The 24,009-nt window shown below is 48.7% G+C and overlaps 1 protein-coding gene across 6 annotated transcripts; it reads right to left on the bottom strand.

Moving 5' to 3' along the window:
• Positions 1–238: 238 nt before the first annotated feature.
• PHOSPHO1 (phosphoethanolamine/phosphocholine phosphatase 1) lies at positions 239–23,536 on the bottom strand. Of its 6 annotated transcripts, none has more exons than XM_035137124.2 (3): positions 19,616–23,536; positions 5,091–5,222; positions 239–2,930 (listed from the first exon to the last, which is right to left on the bottom strand). In XM_035137124.2, the coding sequence occupies exons 2-3, from the start codon at positions 5,133–5,135 to the stop codon at positions 2,169–2,171; spliced, it is 807 nt and encodes a 268-aa protein (XP_034993015.1). In that variant the 5' UTR covers positions 5,136–5,222; positions 19,616–23,536; the 3' UTR covers positions 239–2,168. The 6 variants fall into 6 exon arrangements, with proteins under 6 accessions (XP_034993015.1, XP_034993012.1, XP_034993013.1 ...); XM_035137121.2 differs by lacking the exon at positions 19,616–23,536 and adding an exon at positions 18,310–19,179; XM_035137122.2 differs by lacking the exon at positions 19,616–23,536 and adding an exon at positions 11,337–13,457.
• Between the last annotated feature and the right edge of the window lie 473 nt (positions 23,537–24,009).

Genomic DNA, 24,009 nt, shown 5'->3' with positions numbered 1-24,009 from the left:
TCTGCTTCTGCCGGTGGCCATTTTTCTGATGCCGCTTTGCCCTTCTATGGGCACCAGAAAATGGCGCCGCCGGCGCCGGAAGTCGCTTCTACGCGTGTCCGGAAACGCGTAGGCGCAACTTCCGGTGGCGCTTTGCCCTTCTATGGGCACCAGAAAATGGCGGCGGCGGTGCCGGAAGTCGCTTTTACGCACTTCCGGTCATGCGTAGAAGCGACCTCCGGCGCTGGCGCCGCCATTTTCTGGTGCCCATAGAAGGGCAAAGCGCCACCGGAAGTTGCGTCTACGCGTTTCCGGTGTCGTGGGCTGCCGATCCCGGATTTTCCCATCCAGGACTTGGCAGGTATGGTCCAGTCATGTCCGACTCTGGGGTTGCGGCACTCATCTCGCTCTATAGGCCGAGGGAGCCGGCGTTTGTCCGCAGACAGCTTCTGGGTCATGTGGCCAGCATGACAAAGCTGCTTCTGGCGAACCAGAGCAGCGCACTGAAACGCCGTTTACCTTCCCGTCGGAGCGGTCCCTATTTATCTACTTGCACTTTTGATGTGTTTTTGAATTGCTAGGTGGGCAGGAGCTGGGACCGAGCAACGGGAGCTCACCCTGTTGCAGGGATTCGAACTGCCGACCTTCTGATCAGCAAGCCCTAGGCTCTGTGGTTTAACCCAAAGTGGGTACAAAAACCAGCATATGGATGTAGCAGAAAGGACCGCCTTTTCCTTTAAAATGATGCATTTGTAGCACAAGACCCAACTCCACGTGGATTTCCCACCTTGCCAAATAATCCATTTCTACTCCGCAACCCCTGCCCCCAATCCGCCATTCATTGGGATGTGGCTGCTGCAAACTGACAAATTCAGCGTATGGGGAATAGAGAAATCCAGCCAGAATCTGCAAGGAAAAGAGCTGTGCAGGAATGGGGAAATGCCCAAAGGTGAAACCCAGGCCAGCAAGAGCCAAAATGTGCAATGGGAGCACAACTAGGGTGCTTACCAGGGCGAGGCACCCTTAGAGAAAAGTGGCGCCTCAAATATATCTTTGCTTGTTCTCATTCGCCCACCCTGTGCACTGACTGGCTACTTCTTCTGACTCATTCAGGTCTCAACCCAGAGCCCGCTGGTCTCTTTGCCCTCTTTGCCATTCACTGCAACCTACAGGCCTCCCGATCCTGTTCGTTCCCCCTTCCTTTTAGACACCAGCCCCTTCTGAGCAGCAGGAATACTCCTTGAAGACGTTGTCTTGCCAGGCAAGGAAGGGGAGAGCAGTAAACACCATTCATAGGCTGCTGCAGCAAAAGTGCTTTCCCATTTTGTTCCCAACGTGCTCGGCCTAAGTCAAGCAGTGGGGATGGAGCTATAGTCCTTCGGTTGTTGTTGGACCACAGCTCCTATCAGCCCCCAGCCAGCATTGCGAATGGTCGGGAATTGTGGGAGTTGTAGTTCAGCAAATATCCGGAGGCAGTAGGTTCTCCGTCCCCCAACCAAAGTGGCTCATCTCAGCCACAAGATGAGCAATGATACCAGGAATCATCAAGTCCAACCAGAAGATGCAGCTGGGATAATCTTTCTGGCTCTCCCATTCCTTTCCGGAGATGCTAGGTGACCCCCACCCCAATTTAGTTAAACAATTAAAGACAATTCCGACATCCTGTTAGATGGAGTAGGATCTGGAAATGTAAAAAATTTTTTAAAGGGTGTTTGTTAAGGGAGGGGGAGAAGAGCTAGATTAACACCTGGAAGCAGTCGAAATGCTTTGGTAGCGACAGAATTTCCCCATGCGCTGAGAGCGCTACTGAGAAGAACCAGCCCAAGCAAAACGAGATGCGTGGGTTTAGCAAATGCAAAAGTGTTTTGCTTTTGCTTTTCAAAAAGGCGATCAAAAATATTTAAAGTGACCTGTCATCCACCCACCCTTCCTTGAATGGATTTCCTAACTGCATAGTGAGCCCTTATCTCTAGGCTGAAGGGAGGGGAGACCCAGAGATAAGAGATTTTGAGGTGGAGAAAGGAGAGAGAGAGAGAGAGAGAGAGAGAGAGAGAGAGAGAGAGAGAGAGAGAGAGAGAGAGAGAGAGAGAGAGACTTAAGCCAAGCGTGAGAGAGCTGTGATGCTATAATCGTTCAGATCTTTCCAAACGAGAGCAGCTGTTTCATCCCACCAAAGGTCTCCCCCGCCCTCAACATTTCTTCTTGAGAACTTCTTGAAGGTGGCAAGAAATCTCTACGGCAGAGTCCCAGGGGACGACAGTGGCCTGGTATGTCCCCGGCTGGCTTTTCCCAATCTCCTGGATGAGCTGGTGCATGGGGTAGCCTTTCCTGGGGAAGGCGATGTCGCTCGACTTCAGCGCGGTAGAAGGGCAGAAGTCATTGGCTCCGTCCCCTACGTAGAAGATGCGTTCGAACCTGGCCCCTTCCTGTGCCCTCTCTGCCAGGTATTCCGTAAGGATCTTGTGCTTACACATGTTGGCCGGGCAACGCTTACAGTTGTGCGAGTGGTAAGGGCCCAAGGTGAAGTAGCCTCTCTTGTCAAAGCTCGAGGGGTTGCTGAAGATCTTGCGGAAGAGGGGATAGGCCCCGGCCGCCTTCAAGGCGCACTCGATGCCGAACATGTTGGCGTCGGAGATGAGGATGATCTCGAAGTGCTCCTGCTGCTTGGAGAGGAGCTGGAAGAGGTCGGCCATGCCGGGGGAGAGCGGGATCCTTTCGTAGGCTGCTTTGAAGTCGGCCATCTTCACCCCTTGGTCGCACATGTACTGCAGGACCCGCTGCATGTACTCGTTGTAGAAACCCTCGCGGGAAGTGCTGCGGATCGACTCCGGGAGCTGCTTCCCTGGAGCAGCCTGGAGGATGGATTCATCGCTGTTTTCGTTCACGATGGTCTCGTCAAAGTCGAAGATGAGGAGATATTTCTGGCCCTGTGTTACGGCCATAGCCCTACCCTGCAGCAAGAACAGAGGTGAGATCCATTAGGTGGAGTCCTATTCGGGTGTGCCTTTCATTCGTTACAGAAAACGTACACAGTAGTACGTTCAAAGCACCCATAGCTGCCAAGTCTCCCGTTTCCCCCGGGAAACCCCCGTTTTTCCAGCTGTCTCCAGCCGAAAAAATGGATTTTTTTTGTTTTTCCCTGGTTTATTCTGGCGCGGCGGCCATTTTGGAACTGGGCGGAGCATGCTCAGAAGCGACTTTTGATGCTGCCCTGCCCAGTTCCAAAAAGGCTGCAGCGCGACTTCTGGTGTGGTGGCCATTTTGGAACTGGGCACAGCAACATCAAAAGTCACTTCTGAGCATGCGCCGCCCAGTTCCAAAATGGCCGCCACGCTACTTCCGGTATGATACTTTTGGTCCGGGTGTGTGTTCTACTCAATGTTAGAAACTCTAGATATGTAAGCTAGGTGCCAAGTGGCTCTTTAAACCAAGGTTGCAGTTGCCAAAACAGAACGCCTGGTGGCCATTTTGGGGCAATATGGCTCTAAAGTCTTTATTTTTCAAAGGATGGGCTGACTGTGACTAATTATCAATTAAACCTCTGGCTAGTTCAGATGACAACCTTGGGCTAGGTTAAGAACTTGGAGAACTTACAAGAAGAAAAGTCACTGGATACAGGGACAGTCTACACATAGACTGGCCTATTCCGACCTCTTTTCCTTAATGGCTCCTGCTCCTGCTCAGGCGGCACAGAAAAAGCAATGTGGTTCCTGAAATTCATTCTGATTGTGCGATATAACCGATTGCATTCTACGGGATGGGGTAGGAAGTGTGTGAAAACAGTCTAGAACCAATGATCCCCAGAGGGTGGAGATGTCAGGTGCTATCCTGGTGCCCGAGCACCTTCACTTGGTTGCAAGTGGTCAAAAGCCAGGTGCAAAATGCACCTGGCGACTAGCTAATTTCAAACACTGGTTCCACTGAGTCTTAAGTACCCAGCAGCAACCCCTAGCCATGGGCAGGGTTTTCAAAATCTCCCCCTCTCTTGTACATTCACTGTCTCCGACTACCAGCGCTGGTATGGAAAAAAAGCCTAAAAATTTGAGCGGGGAAGAAAACTGGGCCCACAGGTCTCCTGAGTCAGCTCCTTAGACAAAATCGCTCCAGCCCAGTTGCCTCTTTGAGCGTATCTTTCCAGCCCTAATCTTTTCCCTCATGTTATCTTCAACTCTGACCGTTAAGAGGCTTAGCCTGCAAGTAAAGGGGATCAGAGGTTTGCGTCCATCTTAATCCAGGCCGCGCTCCTTAGCGAGCAAGACGATTACTTGCCCTTGAAACCTGCATGCCGGTGTCCCAAAAGGACAACCGATGCGAGGCTGGGAAACTGGAGGTGGGTGGAAAGATGGCGTTAATCTGTGTGTGGATGTTTGTGTTGGGTGAGGATCTGTGTAAGGCAGCTCGATACAGAGTCTGGGTTTCCTGGAATTCAGTAGGAGTTATCACCATCTGGATTTTCACTGAGTTTTTAGAACTCTGTGAAAATAAAATAAATGATGATGGTAGGGTTTTAGTCCCCACACAGCTTTGAAACCCCTAGCAGAGTCAGCAAATCTCTTCTAGTGTCAAGGTGGTGAAGCCCTAGAAATCTTTTCTGGTGTCGAGGGGGCGGAGCCTCTGAGCCCCACCTGACTGGCTGCCCCCCTCCCACACCATCTCTCCAGCCTCGCTTCTCCTACCTCATCGACTCACCTGTGCGCTTTGTCCTGCCATCGCACTACTTTATATAGATCCTGCCCGCCAATCAGAAATGAGGAATGCCAGCCAATGAAGAGACGGAGGCGTGGCCTAGAGGTTGCGGGTGGTAGAGGCAAAGTGGTTAAGCTAACAGACAGGCGCCGGGGCTAGAGGCATCTTCAGCCAGAGTTGGATCAAGGCGTTTTCGCCGCTGAAGTCCAAGCAACCCCCCTCCGCACACACAAACACACACACACACCTCCACAGGCCCTGCGGCTACCAGGGCCAACCCTGGATAAAGGAGCTCGCTTCACCCTGCCTTCCAGCGGTGGAAGCACAGGTTGGGTTGCAGCCCTCCATGCAATGGCGATATCCAGGCTTTTGAGATCCTGGTTCCCTGCAGCAGAAACAGCCCATTTCCGGAGATTCGTGCTCACCTTAAGAAAGCATTGCAGCCCGACACCTTCGAAGCACCTTCTCATCTTCAGTTCCTTAGTAGCCAACACGCTGCATCACCCAGGATTCTCGCTTTCTCTCTCTCTTTCTCTCTCCACACAAAGGTCTCTTTGCTGCCAGAGAAACCACACACGGCCATTTTTGCGAGGGCCCCCACTGAAACACGCCTGTCCCGTCATTTCTCGCGAAGAAGCTCCACTTATTTCTTTAAAAGACAGCCTTGCTTTCGACATCTCTTTGTTGTTCTGTTTCAGTCCAATCAATCAATCAACAAGGCCCTTGTGCACATCACACATGGAAAGCACATGGCTTCCTCGGAATAATTCTGGGAACTGTAGTCCCCCACCCCCCACCCCAGATACAGCACCTTTAACAAACTGCAGCTCCCAGGATTCTTGGTGGGGGAGTCATGCGCCTTCTGCACATGTCATAAATCTGGTGCAAATTGAAGTTCAGGATGCAGAGAAGATCTGGCTTCTCTATCACTGAGAAACCCTGGATAAAGTCTGCCTTCTGTGGATCTCTTTAGAAGAGTGGCGCCCTTGTGCCTGGCAAAGCCATTTTGGAAGAGAGGAAGTGACTTCTTTCAAGGTAAGGAAGTAGTGGTCCAACCTCAACTCTTTCTCCCACAATGCAAAACACTTCCCACTCCCTACTGGTTCCTGATAGCCACCAGAGACTACTACAAGGGCATTTTTATTTTTATTTTGCAGTCCCGGGACCGCACTCCCTTAGGGGGCGGGCTACCTTTGGGATACAGGGTGAAGCAATCGATGAAGTTGCAAAAGCCAGGGGGGGGGGTGTCTCTACACCCACCCAACCCTCTTTTGTTTAGTTCTGGCTTTGGCTGCACAAATCAATAATATTCAAAATAATAGTCATTCACACCCCTCTACACCCGTCAATCAAGGTATCATCATAGGATACATCCCGGCTAGGCAATGGCACTCAAGGAGGACATGGAATAAGGCCTAGAATCATAGAATCGTAGAGCTGGAAGGGACCCCGAAGGTCATCCAGTCCAACCTCCCTGCAACTCAGGAATCCCAGCTAAAGCATCCATGGCAGATGGCCATCCAACTTCTGCTTAAGAAACCTCTGGTGCCAAACAGCTCTTACCGTCAGGAAGTCCTTCCCGAGGTTGAGTCGGGAATCGGAATCTCCTTTCTTGTACATTGAAGCCATTCGGTCCGAGTCCTGCCCTCCAGAGCAGCCTCACATCACATTGTAGCCTCACATAATATATCGCCTCACAATCACATCGGGCAGCTAAGATTCTATATAAACCTGCACGGACTGCTGGTTTGTTTCAGCCATAAACTCTTTCTTAGAGATGCGCTCAATTGGCAGAAGAGAAAAGCCTCATCTTTCGCTCCACTGCCATCATGTGGCCAAAAAACGTAAGAGAGCGAAATTCTAACAAAATGCTTGATAACTCACGCAACGTAACCTGCAGCGTGACCCATCGAGAGCACGCAAGCATACTTTAAAAAATAGCAGGGAGGCAGATGTACAGAACAACAGTTTTAATGCTGGTTGTTGTCAGTCTGCAAAGCTGCCTGCCTGTTTTCATTGTGTGTGTTTTTTAAAAAAAGCCCTACACGATCATTTATTCATTTAAACATTCTTTTTTTTAAAACAAACAAGGAAAGTTAATTTTAAGTGTCATAAAATTTTTCTGGGGTGGTGAGTGGATTTGTGATGTCACATGGACCAGCCAATCAGTGCTGTCCACAGCCAAATTCTGCTGCAAAGTGGCAGGACTGGTTTCCCTGGCACACAGATGGCAGCCCTTGAGCTTTGGAACTCCCCGCCACTTTACACCAGGCTCTATTAGACACCTGCTGAAAAATGGTCTTTTCCAGTGGGCCTATCCAGAAATGGGATTCGGTTACATCTGTTTTTAAACCGCTTTAAATGTTTGATGTTTTTAGGTGTTTCACTTTTTACAATAGGTCATGTGTTCTTTTCATTTTTTTTTTGTTAATCACAGATGTTTTGGGGACTCCTTGGGAAGGGCAGGATGCAAATTTAATAAACAAAATAAACATACTGAGGATGCCAGATTTGTGCAAGAAAAACGAAAGTGGATGGTGATTAATTTTTTAATCCTCAAATTCATGTGCTATTAACTCATCGAGCAGATTAACAGATAAGTTGTGCCCAACCTGTAGTCAGGAGCAGACCTGAATCTGACTCTGCTCTCATCTGAAATAAATAAATAAAAATAAATAAATAAATAAATAAATAAATAAATAAATAAATAAATAATACTATTTTGGGCGCCTCACAAAAGAATATTAAAAACACGATAAAACATCAAACTTTAAAAACTTCTCTAAACAGGGCTGCCTTCAGATGTCTTCTAAAAGTCAGATAGTTGTTTATTTCCTTGACATCTGGTGGGAGGCCACCCGGCGGGTGCCACTACCGAGAAGGCCCTCTGCCTGGTACCCTGTAAACTCACTTCTTGGTGTTCGAGGGACACTGAGGCCTTGGAGCTGGACCTCAGTGTCCGGGCTAAATGATGGGGGAGGAGACGCTCCTTCAGGTAAAGCCTTGCAACAGGTAGTCAGGAGAGGTTAAAGGCTTTGCTGCTCACTGCAATGTAAACTTATGCTCCGGCGCAGTCTAAGAAGCAATGCCTGTTTGGAGTGAGGAGGGCTGAATTCTATGAATGAATGAATGAATGAGATCCATTTGTCCCTCGTCCCCTGCTTTTCTGCCACATCCCTCAAAGCTACGGTTCAAAACCCCAAACACACAGAAGCCTCTGAAGCTAGCTTAAAACCCACTGCTGGGACACACAGATGGCGAATCTCTGCTCCAGCAGATGGCGAAGTCCCAGCGCTGCTCTGGGCCAGAGAGACCTTTCCTTTTCACAGGATGTTCCCTGTCCTAGGCTGCCCCCGGCTTGGCAAGCGCGTTGCGGAACATGTGGGATGTGCCGAGTCAGCAGTGCCACATGCTTCCAATTAAGCACAGTGAGATGTGGCACCTCTCAAGCAATGGTTTATGATTTGTGTTTCGTTTTTAAATTTTATTTTGGGGGAACAAGCTGAGCCGGTCGGATTCTTGGGACTGAGCTATGCCACAGGCAGGCGGCCGCCTGTGTGCAGATCTATTTATACCTTGCTGCAAAGAGAAGGCAGAATTCAGAAAACTAGCAAATGGCCTGATGCGGGACAGCTTTGGGTGTGGGGTGGGTGCCCATATTGCACGGCCCCATAGGATGCCAGTAAGGCAGGCATGTCCAAAAGTATGTTTCGGGGGCCTAATCCGTGGTAGTATATGTCCTGGGGTAAAATTGTAAAAAAAAAGCTCAACAATATCAATCCTAAAAAAAAGCTCAAGAACTTTGGGGTAAACTTCAATCCTAAAAGGGACATGGGTGGCGCTGTGGTCTAAACCACAGAGCTTCTTGGGCTTACAGATCAGAAGGTTGCCGGTTCGAATCCCCGCCCGCGATGGGTGAACTCCTGTTGCTCTGTCCCAGCTCCTGCCCACCTAGCAGTCTGAAAGCACGTCAAAGGGTAAATGGCGTTTCCGTGCACTGCTCTGGTTCGCCAGAACCGGCTTAGTCATGCTGGCCACATGACCCGGACAAACTGTGTCGGCTCCCTCGGCCAGTAAAGCGAGATGAGCGCCACAACCCCAGAGTCGTCCGCAACTGGACCTAACGGTCAGGGGTACCGTTACCTTTACCTTCAATCCTAAAAAAAGTTCAACAACTTTGGTCGGTCCTCACTTCATCAAATCTGGACCTCTGCAGTAAGAGAAGGTAAAAGGTAAAGAGATCCTATAAAGGTAAAGGTTCATATGGCCAGCATGACAAAGCCACTTCTGGCAAACCAGAAATGCTGTTTATCTTCCGCCGGAGCAGTACCTATTTATCTACTTGCACTTTGACGTGCTTTTCAACTGCTAGGTTGGCAGAAGCTAGGACTGAGCAATGGGAGCTCACTCTGTTGCAGGAGTCATTTGCTTATATGGAATACAATTTTAAAGGGGTGCATTTGAGGATAACACTGCATGATTATCCACCCCTGACCCAAAGCTCCATTGGTTAAAGCATGGTGCTGATAACGCCAAGGCTGCAGGTCCGATTCCCATATGGGACAGCTGCATATTCCTGCATTGCACAGATTTGGACTTGATGATCCCCAGGACTCTACAATTCTATGATTCTGTAACAGGCTTCCTCAACCTCGGCCCTCCAGATGTTTTGAGACTACAATTACCATCATCCCTGACCACTGGTCCTGCTAGCTAGGGATCATGGGAGTTGTAGGCCAAAACATCTGGAGGGCCAAGGTTGAGGAAGCCTGCTCTTGTGGAGGAATTAACAGGACAACCAGGATCTACTAGGAGGTTTCTGCACAGTTTGCAGTTGATTGATGGGGATTTCTGACTCCCTGTTGTTCAACAATAGCTATGACAACATTACTCTTCCCCCCTCGATCAAACTATTGTAATGGGAGCCGAGGCAGGCTTACAGTTTGGGGGGTAAACTCAGTTTAGCTGCCACACTCAAAACAAATCCCTGTGTTCGGCAGAAGCCCTGTTCTTTCATTCTAAGTGTACACCTTTTGCACCTGGGTAGATCTCCGGGTTCTCGTCACACCCAAAGTAGATCCCGCAAGCTAGTGTGCCTGGGAAATTAAAGCCACTAAATTAAAGCCACTGCATGATCCACCCTGTCATTAAAGACGCACCCACCCCACCCCACAAGGCCGAAAGGGCACACAACCACGAGCCTCAGATAAACGTGACAAGCCCAGGGGAAATCCCAGAAATTCCACCCCTGCTCAGGAAGCGCAACCCTCTCCCTGACTAATGGAATAAAGTGGAGGCATGGGGGAAGAGAAACAGGTGACTGGGAAGCAAAAGAAAAATGGGGCTACCCCTCAGCTACCTGAACATTTAAGTTCCGCTGAAGGTGAGGGTTTGACACAGCTCATCACAGGCAAACCCAACACCGTCAGCGCTGTACCACCACTCTGATAACTCTGCCTGCAGCGACCTTTTCCCATTCCTGTACCCGCAAGGCTTGTCATACGACAAAACAGGACCAGCCACGTTCTCGGAGCAGAGTTAAAAAGTAGACAAACACGTCGCAGCCTTGCTAAGGCAGGTCAGCGTGCTCCCTTTGCCTACTCCAGCAAGTCTGAATCTGGTTGGTCAAGGTCAAGAGATAAAGGAGTCTAGCAGCTACAGGAATCCTTGTCCTGCAAATGATTAGAGAGCTGGGGCCTCTGTTTGCTTTGCAGATTTCTGGGATGCAGATTTGCAACGGCTTCTAATTTCATGCCACAGCCCAATATTTAATTTCTAACTTGCACACATTTCATTTTACGGATGTGCATCGTGCATTTGTGAAAGGCCTCATTTCACAATGCAACCAGTGTTGGAAACTCATAATTGGCTAATTGCGAAATGGCATTTTAAGCCTAAATTACGGCCGCTGCAACAGAATGCCTAGGTGCCTTTATTGCGATCGGATTATTATTATTATTATATTATTATTATTATTTCTGTACTGCTTTGTATTTTGAAGAAAAACACCTCAAAGCGGTTTACAACACATTAAAAACCAAATACAGGTAACTCCCCGTTTGCACAGAGGTTGCATTCTGGGCCATTGTGCTGTGTGGCCCCGGGGTTCTGTGTCAAAGCATTCTTGCGGCCCACTTGGTCTAAGAGGTTGGACCGCCCTGATCTAGAGGACCACAGGTTCACCAGCCGATGTACTGAGGATTGCGCTGAAAGTAGGCCAAGTGTACGGCACACTATGTTCCTTGCCAACACACCCAAAAGGGAAGCAAAACCAAGCACATTCCCCACTCTTCAGATGCAGGAAGTTTGGGCACAGGGCGTGCAATGCTCCCACGGTCGCAGAGCAAAGGCTACGGTGGAGGCGGCACTTGAACACAGGTCTCCCATGACCCAGCTGCAAAGCTGCAATTGCTCCATCTTCTTTTGGACTTGCAAGGGTGGAACTCGAACTTTCCAGCTGGGGCAAAGGCAGCTCAGGGACAGCCTCTTCCCTAAAGGAGCCTGCCTTCCTTGGGATTCCTCCACATGCCTCTTATTGATTTGCAGAAGGAAAGGGCCATTCTGTGTGCAAATAACACAAGCGTGCCCCCTCCTTGGGCAATGCCGCCAAAAGCACTCGAGAACGTTTCAAAATACCTTCTTCTCCAAAGAAGCATTTGTGGCCGCCCTACCTTTGTAGCTGGCGAGAGGCTGGAGAGAAATACAATGTTTGCGTCCCTGCTTAACCTCTCTGCCGAGAAACTCCAAGCGCAGCCTAAACATCGGAGAACTGTTCTCTGGAGCACAGCTGAGTCATGCTAATATTTGGCACATCCAGCAGCAGCAGCAGCGGGGCTGGGGGAAGGGAGATAAGAGATCCCAACAGAGTTTTCGAGAGAATGAATCAATGATTCCCTGGGCATGGGAAGGAAAGGAAAGGAGGGATAGCTAAGTACGAGCCAGGACAAATACGGTACTCTGCTCCAATGGCCAGCTACCCTGGGGCAGCGATGGGGAACCTCTGCCCCCTGCCCCCGACTCATACCCTTCAACATTTATCCAATGAAAATAAGGGTGCCCTATTCCTCATTTAGGGACGCGAGTGGCGCTGTGGTCTAAACCACTGAACCTTGGGCTTGCCGATCGGAAGTCTGGCAGTTCGAATCCCTGTGACGGGGTGAGCTCCTGTTGCTCGGTCCCAGCTCCTGCCAACCTAGCAGCTCGAAAGCACAAAGTGCAAGTAGATAAATAGGTATAGCTGCGGCGGGAAGGTTAACGGGGTTTCCATGCGCTGCTCTGGTTTCGCCAGAAGCGGCTTAGTCATGCTGGCCACATGACCCGGAAAACCTGTCTGCGGACAAACGCCGGCTCCCTCGGCCTGTAAAGCGAGATGAGCACTGCAACCCCAGAGTCATTCACAACTGGACTTAACTGTCAGGAGTCCTTTACCTTTTTATTCCTGTTTTATTACCCCACCCATCTGACTGGGTTGCCCCAGCCACTCTGGTCGGCTTCCAACATACAGTATATACAAACACAAGAAAACATTTAAAAACTCCCCCATGCAGGGCTGCCTTCAGGTGTCTTCGAAAGGTTCTATAGTTACTTATCTCTTTGGCTTGGGGGGGGGGGTCGCTTAACTCCATACCCTCCAATGAAAATAGGGATGTAATGTTCTACCAGACCCTCTGGCATTTCCGCAATGAAAACAGGGACATCCTAAGGAAAAGCGGGACATTCCAGGATCAAGTCAGAAACCGGGACGGCTCCTGTAAATCCGGGACTGTCCCGGGAAAACCGGGACACTTGGAGGGTCTGCAGACTGCCGTTCCCATCAGCCCCAGCCAGCATGGCCAAGGGTTGACAGCTCAGCAACATCTTCATCCCTGTCCTTAGGGACCGCAGAGCCAGTGGAGGGAAGCAGGGACTGGCCTTTGCCAATCAGAGCAGAGGTGGGGAACCCCAGGCCAAATGCGGGGCTCCCCCCAAGCCTCTGTGTGGCCCTCAGAACTCTCCCAAGGTCTCACCCCTCACCAGCCCAGCTCTCGAAACCCAGCCCTTCCTTTTTTATTTGGCTGGCTTGTGGGCGTCCTCGGAGGAGGATAATGATGCCTCTGGCGTGGGTGGAGGATAAAGAGGGCCGGGCAAGGGGGGTGGAAACCAGCCACGATGTACATGTACTTTTATTGGTCTGCCCACTTTTGCCTGCCGCCCAGAAGGGAATGCAGCCTGTGTTCAGAAAACCATGCTTCCCCACCCCTGGGTTAGAAAGAGCTAAGGCTGCTGGGTCACTTCCACCCAAGCAAAGCGTCTGGGGAATTTAAGAGCAGCCTGGCTCCAACCAGATGCCAACCGTCTGTTTTACAGCTCGCACCTTTGCTCTTGGCATTGTCAGATTGATCTCCCTCCACCTTTGGCCTCCACTCCACTCCTCTTCCCTTCATCGCTCATCTTTTTACGTTTGTAGATCTCAGGGCAGAAGCCTGCTTCTCACTTTATGATGATGGTGGTGGTGATGACTGACGTGAGCAGTGTGGTCTAGTGGTTATGCAGAGTTGGATCAGGGTCTGGGAGAGCAGGGTTCAAATCCCCACTCGGCAATGAAGCACAACTGGGTTGCTATTGGGGCCAGTCACTCACTTTCTGCCTAAATCTACCTTGCAGGGTTGTTGTTGTTGTTGTTGTGAGGACAAAATGGGGAGGAGGAGAAATAGCATGCCACCTCAAGCTCCTTGGAGGAGAGGTGAGATATAAATGCAATATATTAAGTAAACTTTGGGAAACAGTCAAAATAAATTATAAATTGTCCAGTAGCACCTTAGAGACCAACTAAGATTGTTCTGGTAGCTTATACCCAGAACAAACTTAGTTGGTCTCTTAGGTGCTACTGGACAATTTTTTATTTACTTCGACTGCGTCAGACCAACATGGCTACCTACCTGAATTTGGGAAACAGTATTTGTCTGAAACGTGGAATATACATATTTTTTAGATATCCATCATGGCTATACAGTCATACCTCAGTTTAAGTACGCTTCGGTTTGAGTACTTTCAGCTTAAGTACTCCGCGGACCGTCTGGAACAGATTAATCCACTTTCCATTACTTTCAATGGGAAAGTTTGCTTCAGGTTAAGTACGCTTCAGTTATGTGCAGACTTCCAGAACCAATTACGCTCATGCTTCAGGTTAAGTAAGCTTCAGGTTGAGTACTCCGCGGACCTGTCTGGAACGGATTAATCCACTTTCCATTACTTTCAATGGGAAAGTTCGCTTCAGGTTAAGTACGCTTCAGGTTAAGTACAGACTTCCGGAACCAATTGTGTATTTAAACTGAGGTACCACTGTATCAGGAACCTCTGTGCTCAGCTGCAAAGTAAAATGAAAAGCAAATTTGGCAACCTTGGGGATTGCCATCTTTCCCCAAAACTGGTCAGAGCTTAATAAGTCTTCCTTGTATTCTTTCAAGCCATTCATGATGTGTACACACACACACACCCCGCCGCCGCCGCATGACAATAACTCTGCTACCAAAATAGGTGAGCAGGAGAGTTTAAGTACTACAAGGATAGCTTGGTTGGCTAGAGTGTGGTGCTGACAGAGCCAAGGTTGCAGGTTCGAACCTTGCATGGGACACAGTTGCCTATTCCTGCATTGCAGGGGGCTGGACCAGAATTTCCCTTCCAACTCTATGACCTGCGCAGAGACAAGACACAATGTTTGTCCTCAGCAATTGTTACTGGGTGACATAGCATCCCTTAACAAGGAGGTTTGTATGAATGGCTGTCCCCCAATATGAAAACATTCCCTCCGTGCAGAAAACGAGCATTTCAGGACTCCTAGACTTCCTCTCTGCCGTGCTAGCTTCCTATGTGGAGGGAATACTTGCGTATGGTGGAGTATCCATCCAATTCGTGCCAGAAATGGTCAGAATAACTGCCCTTGGCCGTACCAGAGCGATGACACGCCAAAAACTGGCCCAATAGCTAAATTTCTTTTCTTTCTGCACAGCCCCTTTCTCTGTATAAAGCGACTTACAATCTTTGCCCAATTTATCGTTCTCAACAACCCTGTGAGGTAGGACAAAAAGGCACTGTGTCACCTGCAATCCGGAACCAGGGTTGCCACGTCCATCTAGTTCTAACAAAAAAAAAATTGTGGGCTTTCCTCCACGTTGAGAACTGCACTGAGCTTTGGGGAGGCTTTCTTTTAAACGGAATGCCTTTAATTTAGAGGAGAGACATTTAGGTAAATTCTAAATTTAGCCTTCTCTGTTTTTCTTTGAAGAAGCTGGTCTATTCTAAAATCCCTTCTTTTCCACACTGACAGGATAAACATATCGCTTGCCTAATGGCAGCTGGTCTGTAGGAGTCCCCCCAGAAGGGAAAAACACCTGACCAGGAGGTTGGGGGGAATGAAAGAGAGAAGGCCAAGAAGGACAAACAAAAAGGAAAATTAATAGGGAATGAAATAAAACTCTGTATGGAGAAGCCTCTTATTTATACTGGAAGGCTCTACATCCAGCAAATAAAAGAGCACGCTTGTTTGGAGAGGATCTCCGGGATGCTATATTTGAAGGTGTCTAAACCACGATTTCCAAACATGCCCTACATTCGGTGTTACTCTCTTCTTGCAACAGAAGGCTCAGATAATGTGGGTGTTGAGAACTTTGCATGGGGAGGAAGAAGGGAAGGGCAGGAAAATGGGGCAGATAATTGGGCGAGAAGCTTAAGAGCAACTGACGAATGGGGAAGTCAAAGCCGGGATGCCAGAAAGATGAGTGCAATCTTTTATCGGTATGCAGGGGCAAGAGGTATGAGGAACACACAGCATTTTAGGGAGGCGTGGGTGCGTACATGTGGATAAACGTTCCAGCGAAGGGTTCGAGCAAAGCAGCTGTGTCCATATGCATTTGGGCGGCTCAGGATAAGACAGGGACTTTTGCCAAGAGGTACAACTCTTTTGATGCAACATCCTATAATCTTGCCTCCTTAACCCCGCTTGCAGTTACTACCGGTAGTTACCGGTACTTTTATTTTTGAGAACCCAAGTTTCTAAGCTTTCAAAATGGGAAGGATCTGAAGATGCAGAGGCAATGATTGGTGATTTTTTTAAAAAAGGAGGGCAGGGGAGTGCTGAGCAGGGTTTCCAATAGCCTAGGTTTCAGTGCCTTGCATAACTTTAGGGCTGGGGAACATCTGGCCCTCCAGATGTTGCCACACTGCAGCTTTAATAATCCCTGGCCATTACTTGGAGGGCCACTGGTTCCCTATCCCAGCTTTAGATCCTGCCTCAAGAAAGAATACTGTAAACTAGAGTACACAATTGTGTAATTTGCATGGGGGAGGGGGACCCCCACCATATGCTGATTTGGGAAGAAGGCAGAGCACACACAATCATGCTCATGGCACAAGGACCAAACTGGGAATCTGCTTCTACTTGCAGTTACCATGAGACAAATATGACCTTGAAGATTTCCACACAACCCCCCCTGGAATTGCTAACGTTAGGCCTCGACAAAATTGCTCTCCAGTGCTGTTGGCCCTAAAAGAATCGGCGTGGCCCTGGGAGGGTGTTGGGTTCAAGCCACTCCTTTCTTTGTCTCAGTTCTGCCCCTGTAGAATGGGAGTAATAGTCCCGTGTAGCACATTTTTGAGACGGGCAAGGCTTGTAAGTACAGTTGTACCTTGGTTCTCGAAGGCCTTGCGACTCGAACGTTTTGGCTCCCGAACGCCGCAAACCCCGAAGCAAGTATTCCGGTTTGCAAACTTTGTTTGGAAGCCTGACGCAGCTTCCAGTTGAGTGCAGGAAGCTCCTGCAGCCCATCGGAAGCCGTGCCTTGGTTTTTGGAAGTCAAATGGACTTCCAGAATGGATTCCGTTCGAGAACCAAGGTATGGCTGTATTGCAAACTGCACGCAAGCCATCAGCCTAGCAGGAGCCTTTTACACTGCCTTGCACCGAGTTAGATCATTGTGTCCATCTAACGCATGACTTGCCTGCTCTGACTGCGAGGGATTCTCCAATATTTCAGACACGAGTCACTCCTACCTAGAGATTGAAGCTGAAACTTTGGCCTACAGATGTTCAACCACTGAACTCAGTCCAATCCATGCAAAGTACCCTCAGTTGCCTGTCACATCAAAAGGCATTGCCTTGCTTCCTTAAAAGCATTCCTAGAGCCAGACCTCCAGCTCAGTATCTCAAAGACCCCTTCAAATCCCAGATCCATCCAATCACCTTGGATTAAGTATGAAGCTTCCTGGATCTGCTTGCCCCAGTACAGCCCACGGACTCTCCTCCAGAACCTTCAAACTGGCAATGGTAGCAATGTTTTCTCCTTGGCCCTCCTCAAACACCTTTCTACCCTGGCTCTCTTAGAGTAAAAAACCCCCAAACCCTGCATCTTTGGAGCCCACAAAGATCTCAATGCCTAGATCAGAAGCTGCCATGACCACCATTCTATCTTCTGTGTATTTGTTGCAGTTACATCCTGTCTTTGTTCCTATAGGGGGAAAAAATCAGCATATGCCCAGGTTGGGTTTCCAGGCAGCCTTCCAACCAAACATGGACAAGCCAGATCTTTGGCAAGGTTGCTGTGTCATGAGCCTCCAGACGATGTGATAAGCAACTTTCTGGCCTCCCATTCTAATGGCAGAAGCTGGCGGTCCCGGGGGGACAGGGGGACGGGATGGGACACACACACACACACCATTTGAATGGCAATGCCCATCAACTTGGGGTGGTGGTGGTAGTGGTGGCAGCTTGCTCAAATATTTTAAGGAGTTTGCTCCTATGCTGCCCCCATTAGGTAAGACAACTTGCCTAGCCCTTCCCCCTCTCTGAGTTCCTGCATAATCCAGTTGCCCATCCCCAAATGGGACAATGGAATCAAAGAGGCGGCAGCTTTCATGAACTCACAGCATGCGAAACAAGAACAGCATTAAAAAAAACAACCCAAAACCTACTACTACAAGGACAAGTCACTTCCTCCCCACCAAAACAAGATGCTTGGTGGATGTTTTTTGGAATAGGGCAGTGTGAAGGGAAGGCAACTTTTCTAGGCATACCTGTACCCTTGTCTTGGGCACAATGCACTTTGCATCCTTAAATGACCTCCTTGGGTCGCCACCTCTCTTCCCACAACCCCCCCCTTTTGTCTAATGCTCCAATAATCAGCATCTAGAGGTGGAAATTCTTCCAAAGCGCAATAGGTAGCTATTTTATAAGGCAGAACAACGTAACTGGACCACAGATCTTTAATGGTTGAGGTTATATATAACCTCTCCTTCCTCTGATCCCATCAAAGAGCTGGGATCAACGTCCCACCCACCCCCCCCAAATGAACTATTCATCACTTACTTATCCACATGGCACCTCACCCAGTGGTCTACACTTATCATATATAAGCCTTCCCATTACCCATCCCAAAACTTCTGCAAAACTGCTGCCCCCCTCGCCCCACGTCTACTGCTTAGTTCCAAGATCTCCTCTGCCACCCAACGCTACTCGGATTCTGCCTCCCCACCAGCACCCTCCTGCCCCCCCAACCCCAGGGCCCCGGGCCGCATCCACTTTTTCCTGTGTCCCTTTTGCCCTTGGCCAATTCTCAGCTCAACTCTGCTCTCTTCTTCCTCTCCCCGTCACCCCCAAGTGCGGCAGACTCACGTGCGCTCTTGGACCGGATCCCAGCCGTCAAGCCGGGAGCGGGAGATCCCTAGTTTCGCTTCACACTTCCAACTTTGCTCACTGCATCGCTCTCAATGGGGAAGGGAAAAAAAAGCTTCCCCCTCTCTCTCCCTGGCCAGCTTCCTTTTGAACGCCGAGGGCCGGCGGAGAGCTGATCCTTCCACCCCTCCCCTCCTTTTTTTTTATTTAAAGGAGGGTTGGGGTGGAGAAAGTGGCCCCCGGGTTCCTCCTTTTGCTTCTCCCCCCCCCTCCTGCCCACCCGCACCAACCCAGCAGAGAATCCCGGGTCTCTGGAAAGAGACGGAAACTAAGCCCGGCGCTTGCTACATAGGACAACCGCAGTCCCCGCACGTCACAAGAGAGGCAGCCAATAGCAGCGGCTCCTGGGCAGAGATCAAAAGAGGAGACACCGCAACGGAGAAAGTGTATCCCGGAGCGCGCGCGCGCCCTCCTCCACCTCGAGGGGAGACACTTCGGGCAAGCAAGGGTGGAGAGGCATCCCCGTTAGGTTTGCGCCCTAGTCCCGACTCCCGCTTCATGGGCGTAGCCAGGATTTATGTTGGCAAGGGGAGGGTGTGTGTGCTGGCAGGACACCCACCTGTCACCATCCTCTATCCAGCACAGTGGTCCCCAAACTTTTCTCAGCCCACTGCCCCCCCCGGTTCCATAAACTCACCCCCTTGTGCCAAATAGAAAGCATTCAGAATGGCAGTTTGCGTGACCCACCGAGGAAGCTAATAATAATAACACAATAAAACTCGAAACGGCAATTCATACCAGTTAAAACTGCTTCGTTTAATTGATTCAACAAATCTCGATCCACTGATGCCAGCTTTTCAAAGCCTGATAGTAATTTACACGACCCCCCCAGCACCCCCCTGGTGCCTAGTGCCTCTTAGGTAATCCACACGCGCGCGTGCACCCCCCCCCCCAAAGGAGGCAGTAACACCCACTTTGGGAACCACTGGTCTAGCAGATTCAGAATGAAATGTCTCAACAACAGTTGCTTTAAATTCATTTCTTTTGACCCCAAGTGCTCAGAAAAATCTGTCAAAATCATTCTACAATCTCTACTTTTATCTACCATAAGTATTTTTATGTATTTGCTTGATTTAAGTGTGGGGCAGCTGCCCCCCCCCAATGATTTTTTGCAATCATGTTTTTTAACTTAAGCGCCACAACCAGTTCAAGAGGCCGAGACAGCGCTTGGAGCCTAAAGCCTGCCAAAGGACAGCGCCGGGAAACACGTTTTAAAGGGGGGAGAGGGAAGCAGAAGACGACCTACCTGTACCTGTGCCATCCTGAGGGTGGAAGCCACATGCAATGGGAAGGACCAGAGTGCAAAAAGTGCTCTAATCGAGTCATTGTCACCTGCCCTGAGCCAGCCCTTTATTCTCAGCGGTACCTGCACAAGGCGAACCTCTTGCGCCATGGATTCCAGCAGAAATCACCCCCAGGGTGAAGGAAGATCTTCCTGATAATTATCTCCTTCCGCATTATTAGGGCGCCGTCTCGCTACCAGGTCAGGTGAAATGCAAAACAACCCTTCCCGGCAGAACAACTGCTGGAATTCTGCCTCGGAACAAGGAAAAAGCCACAGCGTCCGGCTTTCCAAACAAGTTTCTAGACCTCATGCTTACAACAGCACACTTGAAAGTGTGTGAAGACATAAGCCCTGTGGAATCGGAAACTGAAGCGCCACACTGGCGCAGAACAAGGCTCTGGTCCCATGCACAGCCCCTGTTCCCAGTAGGCAAAGCTAGAAAGCATTCAAAAATGAAAACTCTCTACCACTGCGGTACATGCAGTAGTTACGTAATTGTGCACCCCTAGAAAAGGCAGAGAAAGAACATCAAGTCAAGCCTTATGCTGCAATGCGACCAACTCACCCACCGCAGCCCAACTCCTGCTATTCAGACCACAGTACAAAAACCACAGGGTAAAAAACTTCCCCAGGTTTCTTCAGGTCACTGGCCTAAATCCGGTATGGATTTGCTATGCTCCTTTTGTGATCAGAGGGCATATCAAAACTACAAGACAGACATTGGTTTAAGAAACCACCTTCCAGAGAACCCCGAGAACTGCATTCCTAAGGACACTCTCGGGTTGACACCCCTCCCTCCCCAAATCATTTCTTTCCCTCCGTTCGCAGTCTATAAAATTTGCAGTGTCACCTGTTTCATAAATCCCAGAGGTGGCCTGCAAACGGACAAAGGGCAGCAATGCTCGTCATACTCAAGAGAAGACCCACTGAATTGAATGGACACAGCTAACTTCAGTACATTAACCTCAATGGGCCTGATCGGAGTCAGATCCGAAGTTGGATGCAGATCAGTGTTTCGGCAGAAGTCAGGCCAGCCTGCGGATTTCAGTTTATGAAAAACGATTTGGTCAAGCAAATGAAACACACCACTTATATTGAGAAGGGATCTGATGGGGACTTGTTACGAGCATTAATTAACTGGGTCATTTTAAAAAGTCACCCTTTCCTGAGCAAGTTCTCTAATTTTTCCAACATATCTCTGCCCACTTCTAACACTCTAGATGGCTACGATTTCCCTTATGTTAAAGTGAAGCCAAATATATTCCATGACCCTAGTAACTCCTACCCTTATGTTTAAACATTAAAACAAAAATTATTGAAATTATAAAAAAATAAAATTATTATTAACCAAGCAGCCAAGGGCACACATATCACCAACAAGTGTTAAGGTTTTTCACCCTTTCACTCTGACAGAGTTTAGCTCATAACATTTGTGTCCTATTATTCAATTTTCCATTAAGAGGTTGGCAAAAGACGAACTGGAAAGTTCCCCAATGTTCTCACACACACACACCTCAAACAAATGTGATTTTAAAAAGCCATATTAAGCACTTGTACCATATAGCCAGCTCCCGGTTCACTACTCAGCAAAAGACTTGGAAATGAAAGAAACAAAAATAGACATGTTTAAAAATAAAGTTGCCACAGCTGGAAAACCTCACCCTGGTCCTGGCTAACTATAGATTTCAAACTGTGCCACAGAGAACATTAGATTACAGGGTTCTAAGCAAAGGGTGGCATGTTAAACAACCCTACCACCCCCCTAAAATACTGTGGACAGCTCACCTAAAGCATCTTTGGTTTTGCAGAACCTTCTAATTCAATACCACATGTTTGAGAGAGATAAGGGAAACGGGTCATTAAAGCATAGGGTGTGGTCCTCGCAAGGACTATTTTAGCCTACCAGAAAGCTGCAGATGTTGTCTCTACCAACTACCAAAGAATGCCTGAGCTCTCCCTATATTTAAGAAGTCTCCACACTGGCATAATGGCACCAATTATACCCATACCAGGGCAGGCCAGTAGGAAATGCAACTCATTATTAAACTGATCACTCATGCAAGTGTGACAAACTTGATCCCCTACCATTTTTCAAACTCAATCAAAGAGTTTTCATCCCCGTGTTCTCACAAGTTCTGTTTAAATATTTTTCTTTTTCACTCAAATTACCTAGGGTGATATTTTTTTTGGGGGGGGAGGGTAAAATAGGAAACGCCCCCTTTTGGCCATGTTTGCAAACTGTTAACTGTAATTTTCCCGACCAAGGGAGTCACAAAAGCAACACAAAATTAAGGGGCCAGTGCGAAACACACAAGTGTTTACAGATATAATTCTTCTTCTTCTTTGGCAATCACTCCTAGCCGAGTAAGATTGTCTTCCATAAAGACGGTCTTAACAGTGAGTCCGTAAGTGACTGTGGAGGCCAGTTCTGGATCCACACGTTCTTCCACAGCGGGGGCATAGGTTTCCGGGCAGGAGTTGATCACGGTGTGGATTTGCTAAGCATGCCTTCCTCTTAGCATGTTTCTCCCTTGCGTCCCGAGTTTGAGCATCTTCAAAGTCCATGACACCTTTAGTAAAGGCTGTTCTTCAATTGGAGCGCTCGCAGGCCAGTGTTTCCCAGTTGTTGGTGTTTATACTACATTTTTAAAAGATTTGCCTTGACAGAGTCTTTAAACCTCTTTTGTTGACCTCCAGCGTTACGCTTACCATTTTAAAGTTTGGAATAGAGTAGTTGCTTTGGAAGACAATAATCACACATCTGCAAAACATGACCAGTCCAATGAAGTTGATGTTGAAGAATCATTGCTTCGACACTGGCCATCTTTGCTTCTTCCAGTACTCTGGCATTAGTTCACCTGTCTTCCCAAGTGATGTGTAAAAATTTTTCGGAGACACAGATATAATTAGATGAGAATGCATAACTGGGCTTTCTTGGTTGTGGCTTCACAACTCCATATTAAAAATTAGACATTAAGCAGGTCCCACCTCCTGCATTTAAAGGTGGCTTGAAAATGCTTCCGTAAGTTTTTGATGGGGTGCATGGATGAGGGCAGTTAACTGGGGTGTGGCTAGGTTACTGTTTTATGCTGGTAGTTTTAGTGTTATTATTGCACCCTGAACTTGTAATTTAAAATACTGTAAGCGCTTTGTGAAGGATTTCCTCACAAGGTGGATTATAATACATCATCATTATTAAAACATAAATTTTTGTTTCACAACTTGGGACAAATCAGCAGGCTGGTGTGAGAGGGATTGGTCCTCTGTCTCTTCTTCTGCAACCAGCACGAAGGCCAAGCTCTGGTGGAGAAACGGAACCATCTCTCCCTTCTCTGCCAGAATCTCCCTCCCTATTTTTTTTACTAGTCTGTCCATCATCTAACAACCTGCATTTCAGTCTTGTTCAGTAAGTAGGGGGTGGGCCTTATCTTCTCCTGCAGGTAGCAAAGAAATGCCACTTACAACACTTCATAACTTTTTGCGGGCTTATGTGCATACAGTGATGGGTATGTATCCATTCATGACGGTATGGGGTGCATTGATAAAGTGCTGCTTCCCCAACCAGTCCCTCTGGTGAATACTATACACTGAAGTTTCAGACACAAAACTGTTTTCTGCCTTTTACAAACTGGAACGACGAGGGCACTGCCTGCATTCTCAAACTTCAGTGAGACTTAGCAGTAGCACATCAATTGGTTCCCCCCCCATTCTTGTTATCGCTGCTGTTAATTTGGGGGATGGGCTGGGGTGAGATTCTTAGGTCCTCCGATTTTAAGTTTGCATTTGGATAAAGGTAAAGGGACCCCTGACCATTAGGTCCAGTCGTGACCGACTCTGGGGTTGCGCGCTCATCTCGCATTATTGGCCGAGGGAGCCGGCGTATAGCTTCCAGGTCATGTGGCCAGCATGACAAAGCCATAGCTGCCAAGTTATCCCTTTTTTACAGGGATTTTCCCTTATGCTGAATAGGCTTCCTCGCGAGAAAAGGGAAAACTTGGCAGCTATGGACAAAGCTGCTTCTGGCAAACCAGAGCAGCACACGGAAACGCCGTTTACCTTCCCGCTGTAGCGGTTCCTATTTATCTACTTGCATTTTGACACGCGTTCGAACTGCTAGGTTGGCAGGAGCTGGGACCAAGCAACGGGAGCTCACCCCGTCACAGGGATTCGAACCGCCGACCTTCTGATCAGCAAGCCCTAGGCTCAGTGGTTTAACCACAGCGCCTCGACAGTAGTGCAAGTCTAGGAACCACTTATCTTGTGGGAGGCGAAGCAACTTGTGTCCTTTGTCTGCCTTCCAGCTGGCAAAGAGCTAACAGTACTAACAGCTAGGTCTTCCAAAAAAGTCTCTCCCA

This window comes from Zootoca vivipara, chromosome 13, assembly GCF_963506605.1.
Source record: "Zootoca vivipara chromosome 13, rZooViv1.1, whole genome shotgun sequence".
Classification (NCBI taxonomy): domain Eukaryota; kingdom Metazoa; phylum Chordata; class Lepidosauria; order Squamata; family Lacertidae; genus Zootoca; species Zootoca vivipara.
This window is presented reverse-complemented; position numbering and strand designations above follow the sequence as displayed.

Coding starts and splice junctions, on each gene's coding strand:
- PHOSPHO1 (XM_035137120.2), bottom strand. CDS start 19,762: ATGGCGCAAGAGGTTCGCCTTGTGCAGGTACCGCTGAGAATAAAGGGC. Junction 2,931..19,615: donor TCAGGATGGCACAGGTACAG/GTAGGTCGTCTT, acceptor TTCTTGCTGCAG/GGTAGGGCTATGGCCGTAAC.